This window comes from Ascaphus truei, chromosome 3, assembly GCF_040206685.1.
Source record: "Ascaphus truei isolate aAscTru1 chromosome 3, aAscTru1.hap1, whole genome shotgun sequence".
Classification (NCBI taxonomy): domain Eukaryota; kingdom Metazoa; phylum Chordata; class Amphibia; order Anura; family Ascaphidae; genus Ascaphus; species Ascaphus truei.
The window spans coordinates 341,047,340-341,067,033 of NC_134485.1; the positions used below are offsets into that span (position 1 = coordinate 341,047,340).

Below are 19,694 nucleotides of genomic sequence, written 5' to 3' on the forward strand. Positions count from 1 at the left end.
ATCTTCAGGTTTAGATGTTTCCTAAATAGAATGGCGGTACCACCTATTTTTTACTATTGTAATAAGCTGCAATAAACTCGGCAACCGATCTTTTTTTTTTTTTTTTTTCTCCAGTTTCTCATGTTCTAATTGAGTAAGGTGTGACTCCTGCAGGAAAACAGTACCTGCCCACATGTGATTCAAATGTGATATTTTTGCCCTTTGGATGTGAGAGTTTATCCCTTGAACATGCCACAAAGCCAGTTTTACCATATAGTCATCTGTTTTGGGCTTTAGGGCCTATGTGTCCATCTATAAGTATAGCCTCTGTGTCCAACCGGCTGTCCCATTCTTCAACCACCCAATTAGAAGTATGTTAGCCAAGATTACATACAGATGCAGCGGCCGTTATTTGAACATATTACACGTTGTATACCTAGGAATACCCATGTCATGCCCCGTCATTACCACGTGTTGACTTGTTTTTATCGAGAACAGAAAATGGAATTTTAGTGTTCTGTTTTTAAAAAACCTGCAAAAATGACAGTACTGTACACATCACAATTCATTCATTTCTGCCACGGAAACGCAAAGAATTGCGCCCAAAGAAATCGGAATCCATGAAATTCAAACAAAGTAACTTCGTGATGTGGCCGTGTGGAGTACAGCAGCGCACACGATAACGGCTCCGTGATTTGTTGGAATAGCGGCCGCTGCATCTGTATACCTCTCTTGTTGCCATCAAAACATTTAGTAGCATTAACCCTAACACACAAACACTAAGGTTCAACTGAACCTCGGAAACTTTCTTAACTCACATTTTGGATAAAATAGAAAAAAAACTTAATTGTGTGTTGGACCTGGGGATGCCCATCTAACTTAAATATATTTGCTAATAATGTAATCCCCCCCTAGTTTTACTATGGGCAGTTAAAGAGTTAAGGCTCCTAAAGGGTTAACTGCATACGTTGTTGCAAAGTACTGTGCCTTTTCCCATATTTGTTGGAAAGTAGCCGAGCAGCGGCTTAGCCACGCCCACCTTTAAGTTGTTCACCCTGTCACTTAGTATAGGACACAAAGTATACTTTTAGCTCCACTCACCTTCTAGAAGGTGCCTACCCTGTCACCTGGTATAGGATGACTTTGAAGAATCCAAACCAATTCCCCTGTAAGCATGGTGATCCATGATGTCACTAGTAGGTATAAATAGTGGGGGTGGAAAGTTCGGGAGTCAGATCCAGGAGGAGAGTCAAAGAGGAGAAGCTCTCACCTTCAAATACTGTATGTAGTACACAGTTATGCAATAAGGTAGTTTAGAGTAGTAACCCATTTGTTGTTTTGATAGATGGGGACTTCCTGAAGATAGGCTTCCTAGAAATGTAGCAGTATTGTATTTTTATTTTGCCAATTGACTGCCAATGTGTTTATCTATACACCAAATTAATTTTTTAGCAATTTTTTTTAAATGTAATTGTTGTTTTGTAATTGTTTCTTGTTTTTATTTAATTATTTAATATTTTTAAGGTGTGTTTTTATTTAATTGTTTTGTAATTTTGTTGATTGCTTTTTATTTTTTTTTAGATTGCCCATTGACTGCCATAGTAGCAAAACATTCCCATATTATATGGGCATGTTGTACCACTGTGCCAAGCAATTGGTTTATTGGCATTTTCTTTATTGTTTTGCAATGTTATTTATTTTATCCAGTGCTTGTTTTTTTTTTCTTTGTAGCTTGTCCATTCATTGCCATAGTGGCAAACCATGTGGATATTACATGGGCATGATGTACCACTGTGTAACAAGGCGCCTGTGGTTAAAAGGATATATATCCAACCAGTAGAATAGCCAGGGATAGGCTCCAGACGTAGTGATGTGCTTAAAATAGAAGAAAGACACAATACATAGCGTGATACTGTTAGATAAGACGAAGGGGGGGGGGGGGGGGGAACTACATATAGACACACAATATATAACTAATAAGTATCAGCTGAGATACAGGTGATTGCTAATTAAAACATTTAATATACATATATTAATATACAGGACATAGAAAAAATAAAAAACTGGGTAAAGGACAAATAATGCCGATGGACACACTGCTGCAATGGGTGAAATACCCACTCACCGGACGATAGATGTAAACAGGCGGTGGATAAATCTGAGAGTATCCCCTCTCTGCTGCTCAGACAGCTACTGCAACCGATCCGGTCTATAGATGGAGCGTGGCACACGCCCGCCGGCGTGTGTGAGTAGAGCTTCTATCAGCTGGTATTGCAGGACATGCAGATAGGTTCAGAACGGCTACAGCAGATTCGCCTGATGTATAGGTAAATCCGTTTGCCTGGAACAGCTGATTCGTCACCGGATCCGTTCGGGAAGGGGGGAAATCACCACAGTGCTGCAGTGGGAGTCCAAAGATGCCACCCTACGCGTTTCGAAAGCGTGCTGCTTTCTTCCTCAGGGGTTCTGTCATTGTGTCCATCATTGTCCATTATATATGAGTCCATAATTAAACCTAATTCACCTGGCAAGTATAGCACATGCGCAATGGGCTCTCAGTGTAGTCAGTGAGTGCTCTGATTAAAGGAACATGCACTATATATACTTGATCATTCAAAAACGTATGTTACTACATAGTAACTCTCAGCTGAAACGGATATTCTACAACAAACTTATAAAGGAAACATAAAAAAACAAACATAAAAAAAAAATAGAAACTTTTTTTTAAAAAGTGACATTTGTATCAAATATGGACCAAATGGGGATAAGCCTATAAAAATGAGTGTTACATATACTTAGTGAATTATTAGATATTATTAATGTGTATAAAAAACATATGTGTGTGCAATACAATATAAGCTTAAAGGTGGGAATATATGTGAAGAAAACCAAATCTTTATAATGGTGCTCAGTCATGAGACTTATACCTCTATAAAACAATATAGTTTAAATGTGAAATATATATAAGAAACACTTACTGTGAATAATTAAACTTAATAATAGTTGTTCATAGATCAACTTGTGTGTGAAAATAAAACATATATGACATGATATAATCAATAAACAAGTTCTTAATATAACGAAATATACATATATTTATTTAAAAAACAGATAATGTCTATCTTTGCACCTAGAACCAGACTACAGATAATACTTTTCTTTATGTACCAGACTTCGATGCAATTTTACATAATAGACCCTATGGATCATATACCTTAATTGTTGCAAACCAAGTCATGCAAAGATTTAAAGAGCAAAATGGATACAGTACATCAAATATTAATTGACCAGAAAAGCTTTTAAATCGAAGTCAACGTTGAGGCCCAGTGGGGATAGAGTACGAAGTTCATAGATCCAAAAGGATTCTCTCCATCCATTTTGCTCTTTGGATCTATGAACTTCGTACTCTATCCCCACTGGGCCTCAACGTTGACTTCGATTTAAAAGCTTTTCTGGTCAATTAATATTTGATGTACTGTATCCATTTTGCTCTTTAAATCTTTGCATGACTTGGTTTGCAACAATTAAGGTATATGATCCATAGGGTCTATTATGTAAAATTGCATCGAAGTCTGGTACATAAAGAAAAGTATTATCTGTAGTCTGGTTCTAGGTGCAAAGATAGACATTATCTGTTTTTTAAATAAATATATGTATATTTCGTTATATTAAGAACTTGTTTATTGATTATATCATGTCATATATGTTTTATTTTCACACACAAGTTGATCTATGAACAACTATTATTAAGTTTAATTATTCACAGTAAGTGTTTCTTATATATATTTCACATTTAAACTATATTGTTTTATAGAGGTATAAGTCTCATGACTGAGCACCATTATAAAGATTTGGTTTTCTTCACATATATTCCCACCTTTAAGCTTATATTGTATTGCACACACATATGTTTTTTATACACATTAATAATATCTAATAATTCACTAAGTATATGTAACACTCATTTTTATAGGCTTATCCCCATTTGGTCCATATTTGATACAAATGTCACTTTTTAAAAAAAAGTTTCTATTTTTTTTTTATGTTTGTTTTTTTATGTTTCCTTTATATAAGTTTGTTGTAGAATATCCGTTTCAGCTGAGAGTTACTATGTAGTAACATACGTTTTTGAATGATCAAGTATATATAGTGCATGTTCCTTTAATCAGAGCACTCACTGACTACACTGAGAGCCCATTGCGCATGTGCTATACTTGCCAGGTGAATTAGGTTTAATTATGGACTCATATATAATGGACAATGATGGACACAATGACAGAACCCCTGAGGAAGAAAGCAGCACGCTTTCGAAACGCGTAGGGTGGCATCTTTGGACTCCCACTGCAGCACTGTGGTGATTTCCCCCCTTCCCGAACGGATCCGGTGACGAATCAGCTGTTCCAGGCAAACGGATTTACCTATACATCAGGCGAATCTGCTGTAGCCGTTCTGAACCTATCTGCATGTCCTGCAATACCAGCTGATAGAAGCTCTACTCACACACGCCGGCGGGCGTGTGCCACGCTCCATCTATAGACCGGATCGGTTGCAGTAGCTGTCTGAGCAGCAGAGAGGGGATACTCTCAGATTTATCCACCGCCTGTTTACATCTATCGTCCGGTGAGTGGGTATTTCACCCATTGCAGCAGTGTGTCCATCGGCATTATTTGTCCTTTACCCAGTTTTTTATTTTTTCTATGTCCTGTATATTAATATATGTATATTAAATGTTTTAATTAGCAATCACCTGTATCTCAGCTGATACTTATTAGTTATATATTGTGTGTCTATATGTAGTTCCCCCCCCCCCCCCTTCGTCTTATCTAACAGTATCACGCTATGTATTGTGTCTTTCTTCTATTTTAAGCACATCACTACGTCTGGAGCCTATCCCTGGCTATTCTACTGGTTGGATATATATCCTTTTAACCACAGGCGCCTTGTTATACATATCCTTTTCTTTCTATGCTATCATTCTGACCAGGGGGTCAGAATTTGTATTTCAGGCAGCCCCTTATATGTGGACTACATTCCCCATTTAAGGTTGTACAATATTAATTGTTTTATCATTTTATTGTTCTAGTTAGCGCTACCTATTCTCTGTTTTGCATGATGTACCACTGTGCCAATCAATGGCTTTATTGGCAAAGGCTTGTTTTATTTCAATGTAATGTGTTTTATTTTGTGCCTGTTTTTTAGATTGCCCATTCATTGTCAGTATGGCAATCCATGCCCATATTGGGGCATGGTTTACCACTGTGCCAAGGGGTAGCAGGCTGGGGGTAGTGGTCAGGTCACCAGAGGGGTAATGTGGGAGGGGGGGTTAACTCCTTAATTTCAGGGCAAGTGGCCAGTAATTTTTTTTTTTAATGAGGACGGTGATGAGGACGAGGATGGCCTTCATCCTGGCAGGGGTAAGTAGAACTTTAAATTTACTTTATGCTGGCTGGTTTTATTTTTAACGGGCAAATGTACTATTATCCATATCTGGATAATAGTAATTTTGCCCATTATTGTACGTGTTAGGGGAGGGGGCGTTGTTGGTGGATTAGTAGGTAGTAGGTATTTTAATTTTTATTGGGCAAAGGTACTTGGCCTACCGGGGGGGGGGAGGGGTTATCCCCTTGCCACCGCTATGGTAATGAAGGGGTTAACTCCTACTGCATCCTTCCTGGTAGGCCTAACCACCCATCCTCAGCCAAGTACCCCTACTTGCCTTAACCCAGCCTTAGCGCAGGGGAGTGCCATCTTTTTGCCCTGCGTCCCCTGCCGGCTGTCCTGCTGTCTGCACACCCACCCCCTCCTTACCTTGGTTCCCGGTGCTTGGGCATCATGATGTCACATTGCCATAGCAACGTGATGTCGCATGACCCCGCAGTGTCATTTGACGCCGCATTGTCATGGCAACGCATCCCCAGGTGCCGGCTGAACCACGGTAAGTTTTAGAGGCCTTCGCCGTTTCCCCGGCACTTTATTTAAGTGCCTTCGGGAAGTGCGCAGAGCGTCTGTAAACCCCCCGCCCCTCACAGTTACACTCGGGCATGCCCCCCAGTTTGCGCACTGCTGCCTTAGCGGCTGGCTGCGAAGGTACTGAAGCTGCTTTAATGTGATTATTAATAAGTGTACGGGAGCAGGGGTTCTTCTGAGCGAAACCGCATTAATTTCAGCCTCAGAGACACCCCTGCTTTTTTTCCTATCTAACTGAAAAATTAAAATGTTATACTGTACCCAACTGATTTTTTCCTAACATTCATATACACATCTCCCTCATTCTCTCATTGTCATTTTCTCTCTTTTTCCATAATTTCCTCTCCCCTTGTAATTTTCTCCTATCCACACTGCTTCCTCCTCTGCTTGGCCCAACCCACAGGCTCCTGCCACCTCCTCCTGATTGGCTGTTGCTGGGTAATGCAGCCAATCAGGATGGAGGAAACGGTCCAGCCCCCTAGCAAGAGCCCTGCTTTGGGAAATCCACTGCCAAGACAGCAAGCACTGCACTAGACCAACTAGGCAGCTGCCACCCTCCAAATTCTGCCACCCTAGGTGGACAACTAATGGTTAAACCGGCCCTGTATGTGGTACAGCATCACACAGAGATGGAGAGTTACCAAAGAACAAAATGCTAATGCAGTGGACAATGGATTACAGTAGCACTACTCAAATGATTGGACCAACATTTTCTCTAGCACATGGACACGGTGTCACAGGATTTTAAATAAGGATATACAACAAAAGACACATACTGTAATTCCCAATGCTGCATCCAACATGGCCAAACATATAGTTAAATGGTTAACTGTTTGTCATCACATAAGGGTCATAAAGTATTAGTATTGAACTGTATTTACATTTACATATAGGATGTAGCATTGGGATTTTTTGTCTTTTGTTGTATACTTTTGGTCACACCCAATAGCACGCCTTTTGACACATTCAATATGGTGTGTTGGGACTCGAGCTAGAAATGGATTTGGACGGATTCGCCCGTTTCCCGGATTTTCACTGATGTTACCCCCAAAATCAGTTACACAGGATAAAATCCGCAAATGGATTTGGACAGTTTCAATCTACGTGGATTCATAAAAATCCGCCACTGGATATAACCTGTGGACGGATTGCTGAATCCACGGAGTGTATTGGTAATAATAATAAAATCCGCAAAACGCGCATCGCCCTTCTTGACATTGGATCCGCTGAAATTCGCAGACAAAGGGAACTGGCCGATGCGCTGCAGATCCAAATTCGCCCATGTCCAGTTAGAACTTGTAGGGATTGTCTTTTTTAAATAAGGGTCAAAGAGCTTTGGCATAACTCATGCTGATCTGTTATAAATATATATCACCAACTAAAAAGTACATGTTCTCTACAAAACAAACAAATAGATGATATCAAAGCACTTCTATATACATTAGCATGATATTAAATATGAAAAAAGACAAGCAGTCTAAACACATTCTATTTTTATTTTTCTAGCAAAATTAATTGACACACAATTTAAACTACATAAGCAAATGTATGTATTTTAACAATAAAATATAATGCTTTGTTTATATACAGAAAAGAGCATCCTCATGAGACATCAATTCAATAGCGATATTTTAGAAAAAAATAATAATTTAACCGCTTGCTTCAATTTCTGTGATCCTAATATAGCAGTTCAATTTTAGTGTAGGTTGTTGCATGTTCTCCCCGCACCCTTATTCCACCTCAAACTAAAATATACTGTAAGTCAGATGCTTACTTGTAATGGAATAATTGCACCAAACAGGTTAATAGCTTATTGCCTAAACTTTGTGCATAATATAAAGAGCTTCTGTGAAATACACTGTTCACAAAAAGCAGTCTCTGCGATATCATTCATTGGCCCTTATTTGGCAAGCTCTGTATCGCACGCATAGTGCAGTACAGTATTAGCTTCTCCTCTAAGTAAATACAGACATACAATGGGCCTGACGGTCAAAGGTAGTTTTTGCCAGAATTTGGATATTATAAAGCCACATTATGACTGTATATTAACCTTTTGAAGGGTAATGTTGCCATTAGTCATTGCAGTAGAGATAAATTACAAAACCATAGTAACAAATAAATAATACTGTATCTATAGATTAATTTAAGTTGATTCATTATTTGGAGCCACTGAGTATTTACCTTTTTCTCTGCCTAAAATGTGCATCTAAAAAAGGTCCACCTGCTCCCAAAATATTAAATTTGATCCATGTATTAAACATAGAAACTTTATTTATAACATGCAAAAACGGCTCTGCAAAGTGCTGCTGGCTCCTGCAAGAAATTAAACAGGAACATTATATTTAACTATGTTATAAAACTAGAGGAACTAACTTCAAGCAAAACAAATGCAAGTTTTGAAACATGCCCAAACCATGAGGTATTTAAATATTACAATATAAAAAGATTGTTAGAATCCAGTACTAATTATTTCAGCCTAAAAAAAAAAAAAAAGTAATATCAAAAAGGTGTACTTGTAAATGTACCGTTAACCCACGGTCTGGTCAAATGATGGTAATCTCTAGCACATGCAGTGTATTGAAGCACAAATGAATCATAGACAACGGCTGTTAAAGTATGGCTTTACAAACAACTATTATGTGTCTGAGAAATACACTATATTTGGTTATACTATACTGTATGCATCAATTTCATAATTTTTTGTTGTTGGAGGATTCTGAATGACCAAAAATGACTAACTTTGGCTCCTGTTTCATGTGGAACAGCACAGACCTATCCAGCAAAAGACCCAGAAGTCAGATGCATTTCAAAGTACCTATCGCCTGAATTCTAGGGAAAATAAATAACAAATAAGGTCATCAATGTCATTTTATTTGAGATTGACTGTTGTATATTGTAGCTTCTACTGCGTGCATACGTATAGTACAAGACAGTATATTACTGTATACAAGAGTGTTTGGAAAAGGATGTAACCTGGTACATCTTGTGCCTTGTGTGTGCTGAAAATAAATTAAGTGACATAGAAAATCAAATCTTTAAAATAACTTTGTATGCCTACAACTTGGATTTCAACTTCAGAGATTATAGTGTAGATGTTGAGTCATATTTACTAAGCAGTACTATTTCACAAGACATCCTCCGATGCCAGAAGGCATTCTACATCCTATTCACTAGAATGGCATGTAAGGTGTCTCTTGCTGTGCCGGGTTGTCACGGAATAGTACCAATTAGTAAATATGGGCCTTCAACCCTGGAAAACCACGCCACCCCACTGCATTTTAGTTCATCAAATCATTAGAGATCAGTACTTTCTAATGTAAACATACACTTCAGCCTTTCGCAGTGGTAATATTTTAATGCTTTCTATGCAACAGTCACAGTGCAAGGTAGCTGGTATTAATGCTCCTTATTATTATTTGTCTACTTCCTACAGCATGTTTGTTTATAGAGAGTGATCCCAAATTGCTGTTGAATTTGCTCCACAATCAATATATTGATAGGTCTCCAGGGAGCTCTGAGATACGTGTCCAATGGAGGAAAATTTTAGAGATGTTCTGTGGGATGGAGAGAGAAAAAAAAAGAAGAAGCAAGGTTAGCTGTATGTAATCACTTTTACAAATGAACAGAAAGCTTAGCGCCCATAATGTGCATAAGAGCTTGATCAGTATTAACTGCCATTGACTTGAATGGCAGATCACTCCAGTTGAGCTCCAATACCCATTATGGGAGTTCTGTGAATTTCCCCTAAGTGAGACTAATCACAAGAGCGAAAGATGATTGTGACCTAATTAGTACAACACTAATTGAACGAGAGACCTATACGTATATATGACCTTTCCAATGAGTAAATAAGATGAATTGTCGAGCACTCAGGTTTTGCAAATGAAGATTAGCTTGTTGTGCTATGGAAACCCATGTTTCGGCAAGTACCTTGAGAAATGCTGCATACTGCAACCAAAATATTACATTTATATAGCACAAAAAAAATAAAAAAAATCTGAAATTTGTAAAATCTGAATGCTCACCAAGTCATATACAGAAGAAAAGGGGAGATCCCTGCTCAGTCTTGACAATATTTTTACTTTCTAGAGTGGTGCTATCAGGGACCAAGCATACAGTATGTGACAGTCATGAGAGAGAAAGAAACCCTAAATGATGCACATTACTATACTAAATCAAAACAAATACATTTTATTGTAATAAATCTTGGACACAGAAATAGCTTTAAAACCTAAACTAAAGCGCTCTTGGTGAAGTGACTATCAAAATGTATCCTCTTACAGAATATAACCTGTTATCACAATTCAAAACCTACAGAATAAAAAGATTTGCTGGTTAATAAATGGTGTGTATTTTTATTCTATATGTAGTTTCATGGGCAATTATCACCTAAAAAAGAGTTACCAAACTTTTCACATTCAGACCATCTAGGTCCTTAAAAGGTGATACACCTACAATGATATCACACGTATAGTACTATAAGGCCGAGTCCATAGACGGACAGGCCGTGCTGAGGCGTGCGGACACTCCGCGCTGAGCCCCTGCATCCTCAATGAGGATGCCTTGAGGGGGCTCACGCGAGCGTCCGCAGGCGTGCTGACGAGTTGGAGGTTTCAGCCGAGCGCCAAGCTGTTTTTCAGCGCGCTGTCGGCTGAAAACCTCCAATCACAGCACAGCAGCGTCAACGTCACCGTGACATTGACGTCAGTGCGTCGCGGGCGATTGGCCCAGCGACGTCACTGCCCGCCTCCAACCACCTCCCCCCGGCTCCCTTCGCGCACGCTGGCTCGCCTGCAAGTCCGTGCAATCGCGCTGACTGAAGCAGGCGAGCCTCAGCGTTAGCGCGCCTCCGCTCTCCCCACACCTCTATGGCCCGGGGCTCAGTGTTACAATGCTGAACTTAGTATGTGCTAGCACTGAATTGCCACATGAGTATGTTTGTAGATAAAAGCTATTTTGTTATACTTGTTGTATGCATGTTATGAGTAGCACAATATACCAATTAACCAGTGGCTGGTGGCAAGCACTCACAGGTAATGTGATATTAATACCTTTGTAACCACATAATAAATTTATGGTGTAACCCCACTGTCTATGTTAATGGTTTATAGCTATTCCTTAAAAGTCTAATCAGGGCTCTTATTGTGATGTCCTGATGCCAACTACCAAATAAACCTTGCTCCCCAGTTTAAGATTGAGCTAATATCAGGGAGACCCAGCTGCGTGTGTATAACACTTATCAGTCCCCTGCTGGATCGCTACACATAAATCATGCTGCCTCAACTAGTGGTTGCCTGCATGGCCCACAACTTAGCTAGCTTAAAGAGCACCTGTTGATGAAAATACAGACGCTCATGGTTCAAAGAAGAGCCTCAGGTACTGTAAGTAAACGCTTAGCTTCTGCAGTGGTGCAGTGTTGGGCAGATATAAATCTGAATACACAGATTCCCAACAATCTGTGAAACCCCACCATTACAATAATAATAATTATATATATATATATATATAGGTAACAGAGCAGATGGCACACAAATACAGATGAAGACAGGTGCTTAGTCCCATATGAATGAATATAATCAAAGGCTCCTTACCAGGCAGACCAGAGAATCCAGGGAATCCAAAGCAGGCACAGCAAGGAAGAGATAGCACACTTGTTAGCAAAAAGAATTGTATTAGTGAAGCAGGCACAAAACACCAACGTTTCGGTCCTAAAAACAGGACCTTTATCAAGGGAGTGCTTATCACAGATAGACCTTAACCACCAATGTATACCCATAACTAACTACCTTAATTAAAGACAAAATTGCACACACCTGTGTAACTGCAAACTCCTCCGGTGAGGAACAGATGACATCATCACCTGGCGTCTATCTCATGTGCTCACTGCAGTAAGGAGCATCATGGGTAATTAGGGAAACTATGGGAGACCCCCCTCAGCCACAGGAACGGGCTCTACTGTGCATGTGTAGTGCTCAAGTTCTGGGTTGCCTCGCAATGACAGGCAACAGGAAGGAGGGAGGAATAAGCAGTGAAGGGAGGGGGGCGGGCCAGAGTGCTCCGTGACAGCAGCTACAGAGCACATGGAGGTAGAGGCTGCAGGCAGAAACACATGTATACAGTAAAAATGCCACAAACACCACTAAAGTGCATACATACCAGCTGGGCAAAGGGACAGCAGGGAGAAGGGGAAAGGGGGGGTGTGTGTAGGGAGTGGGGGAAGGGGTGGGGATGGCAACAGGGGGAAGGGGGGGAGAGAGGGTGGTTGGAAGCAGGGATAGGAAGACATGGTTAGAAATAAGTAACATGTCAGAGATGCATCTGGGTCCATAATGAGGACAGTGCCAAAAAGTCACAAGTCAGGGAAACTGAAATGAGCAAAAAGGCAGAAAGGAGGAGGGCTAATCATCCAGCATCATGATCATAACAGTGGGGGGAGGAGGGGGAGGGGGGACACTGGAGATAGCATGTAGCAATAATGACATTATACAATACAGCCATTATTAAATAAAGCAATGAAAACATTATTAAAGCAATTATTAAATTATACAATACAGCCATTGCTGCTTTATTTAATAATGTTTTCATTGCTTTATTTAATAATGGCTGTATTGTATAATGTCATTATTGCTACATGCTATCTCCAGTGTCCCCCCTCCCCCTCCTCCCCCCACTGTTATGATCATGATGCTGGATGATTAGCCCTCCTCCTTTCTGCCTTTTTGCTCATTTCAGTTTCCCTGACTTGTGACTTTTTGGCACTGTCCTCATTATGGACCCAGATGCATCTCTGACATGTTACTTATTTCTAACCATGTCTTCCTATCCCTGCTTCCAACCACCCTCTCTCCCCCCCTTCCCCCTGTTGCCATCCCCACCCCTTCCCCCCCTCCCTACACACACCCCCCCTTTCCCCTTCTCCCTGCTGTCCCTTTGCCCAGCTGGTATGTATGCACTTTAGTGGTGTTTGTGGCATTTTTACTGTATACATGTGTTTCTGCCTGCAGCCTCTACCTCCATGTGCTCTGTAGCTGCTGTCACGGAGCACTCTGGCCCGCCCCCCTCCCTTCACTGCTTATTCCTCCCTCCTTCCTGTTGCCTGTCATTGCGAGGCAACCCAGAACTTGAGCACTACACATGCACAGTAGAGCCCGTTCCTGTGGCTGAGGGGGGTCTCCCATAGTTTCCCTAATTACCCATGATGCTCCTTACTGCAGTGAGCACATGAGATAGACGCCAGGTGATGATGTCATCTGTTCCTCACCGGAGGAGTTTGCAGTTACACAGGTGTGTGCAATTTTGTCTTTAATTAAGGTAGTTAGTTATGGGTATATATTGGTGGTTAAGGTCTATCTGTGATAAGCACTCCCTTGATAAAGGTCCTGTTTTTAGGACCGAAACGTTGGTGTTTTGTGCCTGCTTCACTAATACAATTCTTTTTGCTAACAAGTGTGCTGTCTCTTCCTTGCTGTGCCTGCTTTGGATTCCCTGGATTCTCTGGTCTGCCTGGTAAGGAGCCTTTGATTATATATATATATATATATATATATATATATATATATATATATATATATATATATATATATATATATATATATATATATATATATATATATATATATATATATATATATATATATATATATATATATATATATATATATATATATATATATATATATATATATATATATATATATATATATATATATATATATATATATATATATATATACACACACACACACAAACACACACACGTCCAGAAATAATTGGACACTGACACAATTGTCATAATTTTGGATCTGTACGCCACCACATTGGATTTGAAATGAAACAACCGAGATGCAATAATAGAAGTGCAGATTTTCAGCTTTAATTCAAGGGGTTGAACAAAAATATCGTATGAAACATTTAGGAATTGCAACCATTGTCATACACAGTCCCCTTATTTCAGGGGCTCAAAAGTAATTGGACAAATTAACACAATCATAAATAAAATTTTAATTTTTAATACTTTGTTGAGAATCCTTTGCAGGCAATGACTGCTTGAAGTCTGGAATGCATGGACATCACCAAACGCTGGGTTTCCTCCTTTGTGATGCTTTGCCAGCCTTTACTGCAGCTGTTTTCAGTTGTTGTTTGTTCGTGGGTCTTTCTGCCTTAAGTTTTGTCTTCCGCAAGTGAAATGCATGCTCGATCAGGTTGAGATCAGGTCATTGACTCGGCCATTGCAGAATATTCCACTTCTTTGCCTTAAAAAACTCCTGGGTTGCTTTCGCAGTGTGTTTTATGTCATTGTCCATCTGTAAAGTGAAGCGCCGTCCAATCAACTTCGCTGAATTTGGCTGAATCTGAGCAGACAATATATACCTATACACTTCAGAATTCATCCGGCTGCTTCTGTCACATCATCAATAAACACTAGTGACCAAGTGCCATTGTAAGCCATGCATGCCCATGCCATCACACTGCCTCCACTGTGTTTTACAGATGATGTGGTATGCTTCGGATTATGAGCCGTTCCAAGCCTACTCCATACTTTTTTCATCCCATCATTCTGGTGCAGGTTGGTCTTAGTTTCATCTGTGCAAAGAATGCTTTTCTAGAACTGGGCTGGCTTTTTTAGATATTGTTTGGCAAAGTCTAATCTGGCCTTTCTATTCTTGAGGCTTATGAATGGTTTGCACCTTGTGGTGAACCCTCTGTATTTGCTCTTGTGAAGTCTTCTCTTTATGGTAGACTTGGATAATGATATGCCTACCTCCTGAAGAGACTTCTTCACTTAGCTGGATGTTGTGAAGGGGTTTTTCTTTACCATGGAAAGGATCCTACGATCATCCACCACTGTTGTCTTCCATGGACGTCCAGGCCTTTTTGTGTTCCAAAGCGTTCTTTTTTTCTCAGAACGTACCAAACTGTTGATGTGGCCACTCCTAATGTTGCTGCTATCTCTCTGATGGATTTTCTTTTTTTTGCAGTAGTTTTTTTGGTGATTTGTCGACCACTGAATAAATATATATATATATATATATATATATATATATATTATATATATATATATATTATATATATATATCACAACAAGAGAAAAAATATATTAGCGCCAACCTATCACTATATAATATCTCTATAAAAATAAAAGGTGATTGTAAAAATAAAAGTAAAAATAATACAGATAAGAATAAAAAACCTATGCTAAGAACAGTGGATAGAATAAAAATTAATGTATTAAACTAATAAAAAACATAAAAAATAGATAAAAAAAATATAAAAAAACAAAATGTCCAGAAAAATATATATAAAAAATATATACAAATCCCAAGATATTCCAATTGCTATCCAAAAGAGTCACTGCAGCCCGAATGAAGGGAACACCACTTCCTTGAGGATATCTACAAAAACACAGAAAAAACAGGCGCACTCATAGCGTAAAATTGTATAACAATAAATTTATGGAATAAGGGATAAAAATACACACTCACAAACAGAGCTGAATAAAATGCATTTTTGAGTACAACTCAGCCCGTTCAGACGCAGGAACCCAAAGAGGAGGACTTCGGTGTGATGTCCGCGGTGTGTCTTGCCACAATAGCCCCTCTATGTCCCAGCAGGGACCGAAAGCCACGAGGGACGCCGCCTTCCCCTTGCTCCGGCGCTACACAGAGCATACACTGAATCAAATCTCACATGAGCTCAATGACGTCAGCGAGGTTTCAGCCGGAGAGAGTTCACAGTGTAAACAGGAACTTGAATGTCTGAATGGCTGGTAGCAAAATGCTAGCAACGCAGCAAAAGTGCAATATATGCAGATGAGTGTCAGTATAAAATATACAAACTGGACAGTAGGCTCCACAGCAATCTCTACGCGTTTCGTCTCGAACGAGACTTCGCTCCTGATGAAGTCTCGTTCGAGACGAAACGCGTAGAGATTGCTGTGGAGCCTACTGTCCAGTTTGTATATTTTATACTGACACTCATCTGCATATATTGCACTTTTGCTGCGTTGCTAGCATTTTGCTACCAGCCATTCAGACATTCAAGTTCCTGTTTACACTGTGAACTCTCTCCGGCTGAAACCTCGCTGACGTCATTGAGCTCATGTGAGATTTGATTCAGTGTATGCTCTGTGTAGCGCCGGAGCAAGGGGAAGGCGGCGTCCCTCGTGGCTTTCGGTCTCTGCTGGGACATAGAGGGGCTATTGTGGCAAGACACACCGCGGACATCACACCGAAGTCCTCCTCTTTGGGTTCCTGCGTCTGAACGGGCTGAGTTGTACTCAAAAATGCATTTTATTCAGCTCTGTTTGTGAGTGTGTATTTTTATCCCTTATTCCATAAATTTATTGTTATACATTTTTACGCTATGAGTGCGCCTGTTTTTTCTGTGTTTTTGTATATATATATATATATATATATATATATATATATATATATATATATATATATATATATATATATATATTATACACATACATACATACGTCTCAAAAGGAGTGCTAGTGGGCGTGGCTAAATCTATACAACAAAAAACAGAAATACCCAAAGCTACTTCCAATGTGACAAAAATATATAGTGCAATACCTATATATCTCTTGTAAAAAGGGTCATTTAGTTTAACCCTTTGGCCAAAGTGTCTTAAGCCTGCTGCCACTTACAAGGCATGACCGTAGCAGGGCCTAACACTCACCTGGGTTAAAATTCTTATTTACCTGTATAATTACAGGAAGAATGATCACATTGGATCTGTCGTAACCTGACAAAATGAAACTGACCTGCCAACTTGGAAAGTGGGGTGGGGCAAGCTTAAACCACACCCACTAGCACTCCTTTTGACACATATGTGTATGTATGTATGTATGTATGTGTATATATATATATATATATATATATATATATATATATATATATATATATATATATATATATATATATGTGTGTGTGTGTGGTAATGGTTGGGGTTTCTCAGAGCTTGTTGGGAAGCTGTGTATTTTCTTAACTGTGTGCAGCTGGTCTCAGTTGCTTATGGGAGGGTAGTGGCCCCACCCCACTTTCCAAGTTGGCAGGTCAGTTTCATTTTGTCAGGTTACGACAGATCCAATGTGATCATTCTTCCTGTAATTATACAGGTAAATAACCCAGGTGAGTGTTAGGCCCTGCTACGGTCATGCCTTGTAAGTGGCAGCAGGCTTAAGACGCTTTGGCCAAAGCGTTAAACTAAATGACCCTTTTTACAAGAGATATATAGGTATTGTACTGTGTATTTTTGTCACATTGGAAGTAGCTTTGGGCATTTCTGTTATTTGTTGTATACAGATATAAATCTGGTTACTTTATATTCACAAGCTTCCTGCTTACTTATAATGCATACCATATTAGTAAGTCGCCCAAAACCTCTGCGCATTAGATGCCGTGGAGATATACACATCCACCTAAAAATTCATCAATTCCTCTTACTGCTCATTGGGATGTTTACATATACATATAGGTGTCTTGTTCAATCAACGTTGTACTAATTAGGTCAAAATCATCTTGCTCTCGGGATTAGAGTGACATCTCGATCTTGCTTAAGATTGCCCACTGGGGTCAATAGAAGTGTGCCCCGGAGTCAGAGAGTAACAATGTAATGACATTTCCTACCCTCAATATTTAAAATAGGTGTGTTCAAATATATACATTTTCTGTATAATTTCTAATGTGCAACAACATCAAAGGTTGATCTTTCATTTTGGCCCTATTATAACAATAATTTTGTTCCACAGCCAATTCAATATTTTTAATAAAACTGGTATGGAGGGAACAGTATATTTATCTCCATAGTCTGACAATCCTTCCAGGCTTTTCCTTCTGTACTGTAGAAACTTCTCTTCTTGGAAGGGAATGTTGGGTATGTATTGCAGGCTCCTTTGATAGACCATTGGAACCAATGTTTGAAAAATGATATAGTCCAGAGTGCAGTATAGACTAGTATAACTATATAAGTGAACATAATGACAGAAGGTGCAGGGGAAGTTGCCGGGGGTTTACTAGGTAAACCTGTAACTCGGAGAAACGTGCCCAAAACACGTAGTCTCCGGGTCAAACCTGGAGTGGTGGCAACCCCGGGATATACTCCTCCCACCTGAAAGTAGATCAGAGACTTCTGACCTGTTTGAGGCCTTATAAGCCTTTTCTATGCCTGCCACGGGGTCAGTTGTACATCTAGCAAGCTCAAAACACATACATACTGTATGATGCCAAGAAAAAAGGTAAGCAAAATCATAAAATATAAATGACAAAGAAAATATACTGTGAAATAGGCATGAAGAAAAAAATAATAGAAATGGCAACTAGACATGCGCTGGTGGGATCATGAGAAAAGAAATGATCGTTGAGGAAATGTCCTTTTTCTCTCCCTTCCCTCATATCAGCAGATGACATGAGGGAATGCCCGAAAGCAGTTCCCCCTGGTAAGTTTGGGATGGGCAAATTATAGTGATACTGCCACTTGGAGGACTTTCCTTCCAAAGCCAGCCTCAGGTGATGCTGATACATCTACTTGAAAGTGCTTTGTGAATGTGTGTAGAAATCACCAAGTTGCTGCCTTGCAGATTTAATCTGTGAATGCCTGTTTCAAAGCCCAGGATGTTGCAATATCTCTGGTAGAATGAGCCTTCAATGAAATTAGTGGCGGGTTTCCTGATGCTTTATATTTCTGTGTAATAAAGATTTTTGATCCACTGGCTATCACTGTCGTGGCTGCAATCTCTCCCCTCTGTTGCCCTGCAAACAGGATAAATACATTTCTGTATCTTCTAAAAAAATCCTCAGTTCTGTCAATATAGGCCCTTAAAATTCGAACCACATATAAGGTGTAGATATTCCTCCTTCCGAGTCTTGGGGTATGGATAGAAGGAAGGTACCCCCATTTCCTGATCAAAAGTGAAAATACCTTTGAATGGAAAAGAGGTACTGTAGCTTCCCGAGGTGAAAAATGCAAAAAAGGGGAGTCACAAGACTATACACCAAGTTCACTCACTCTTCTAGCTGAAGTTATTGCCATGAGTAAAAAGTTCGTCCACGTAAACCATCTGATTAATATTGACTGTAGTGGTTCAAAAGGAGGTCTTTGCAATGCTTGTCAGACCAAATGTAAATCCCATGGTGGAATCCGATCTAGGATTCTAGTTCTTATTTCACATGTAGCTTTTATGAATTGTTGTATATACTTTTTGTCAGCGATATGTTCCTGAAAATATACTGTAGGCTGGGCCCTGCTACTTGAACCATGAGTGATGAATTACTGAGTCCCTTATTAAATCCATCTTGAAAAAAATCCAGGATGTTTGGTATTGATGCCAACTATGGGACTACATAATTGTTCATGCCCCATGATCTGAAATGTAACCATATTCTGCAACAGATCTGTGATGTTACTTGTTATCTGGCCTTAACAAGTGTATCTGCCCTGTGTGAAGAAAAAAATAATTGTATAGACTTTCCCTTTCAGTCGCCAAGCGTTAAGGTACAACATTCCAAGGTGTGGATGATTGATTGGTTCCTGCATGAGAAGGTCTCTTCCCAGGCCATGGAATGTCTGTTGACATCTGTTAGATCTGTGAACAATACACTTCTTGGCAACGTCAAGGCTATTAATATGATATTTATGCCCTCGGTTCTGATCTTCTGTAATGTCCTTTGTACAGTGTATCATGGAAATCTGTACAAAAACATAAAACCACCGGAAAACACCAATTCATGGACAGAGCATCT

At 39.5% G+C, this 19,694-nt stretch overlaps 1 protein-coding gene across 5 annotated transcripts in view; it reads right to left on the minus strand.

Moving 5' to 3' along the window:
• Positions 1-7,422: 7,422 nt before the first annotated feature.
• TMEM106C (transmembrane protein 106C) overlaps positions 7,423-19,694 on the minus strand; it is a 38,936-nt gene continuing 26,664 nt past the window's right edge. For 2 of the 5 annotated variants that reach the window (XM_075591680.1, XM_075591681.1), the window contains one exon: positions 13,945-14,950. In XM_075591680.1, the coding sequence (XP_075447795.1) occupies positions 14,758-14,950 (193 nt within the window). In that variant the 3' untranslated portion in view covers positions 13,945-14,757. Of the gene's footprint in view, positions 9,501-13,943; positions 14,951-19,694 lie in introns of those variants that run through there. The other 3 variants (XM_075591683.1, XM_075591682.1, XM_075591679.1) reach the window with 3 other exon arrangements.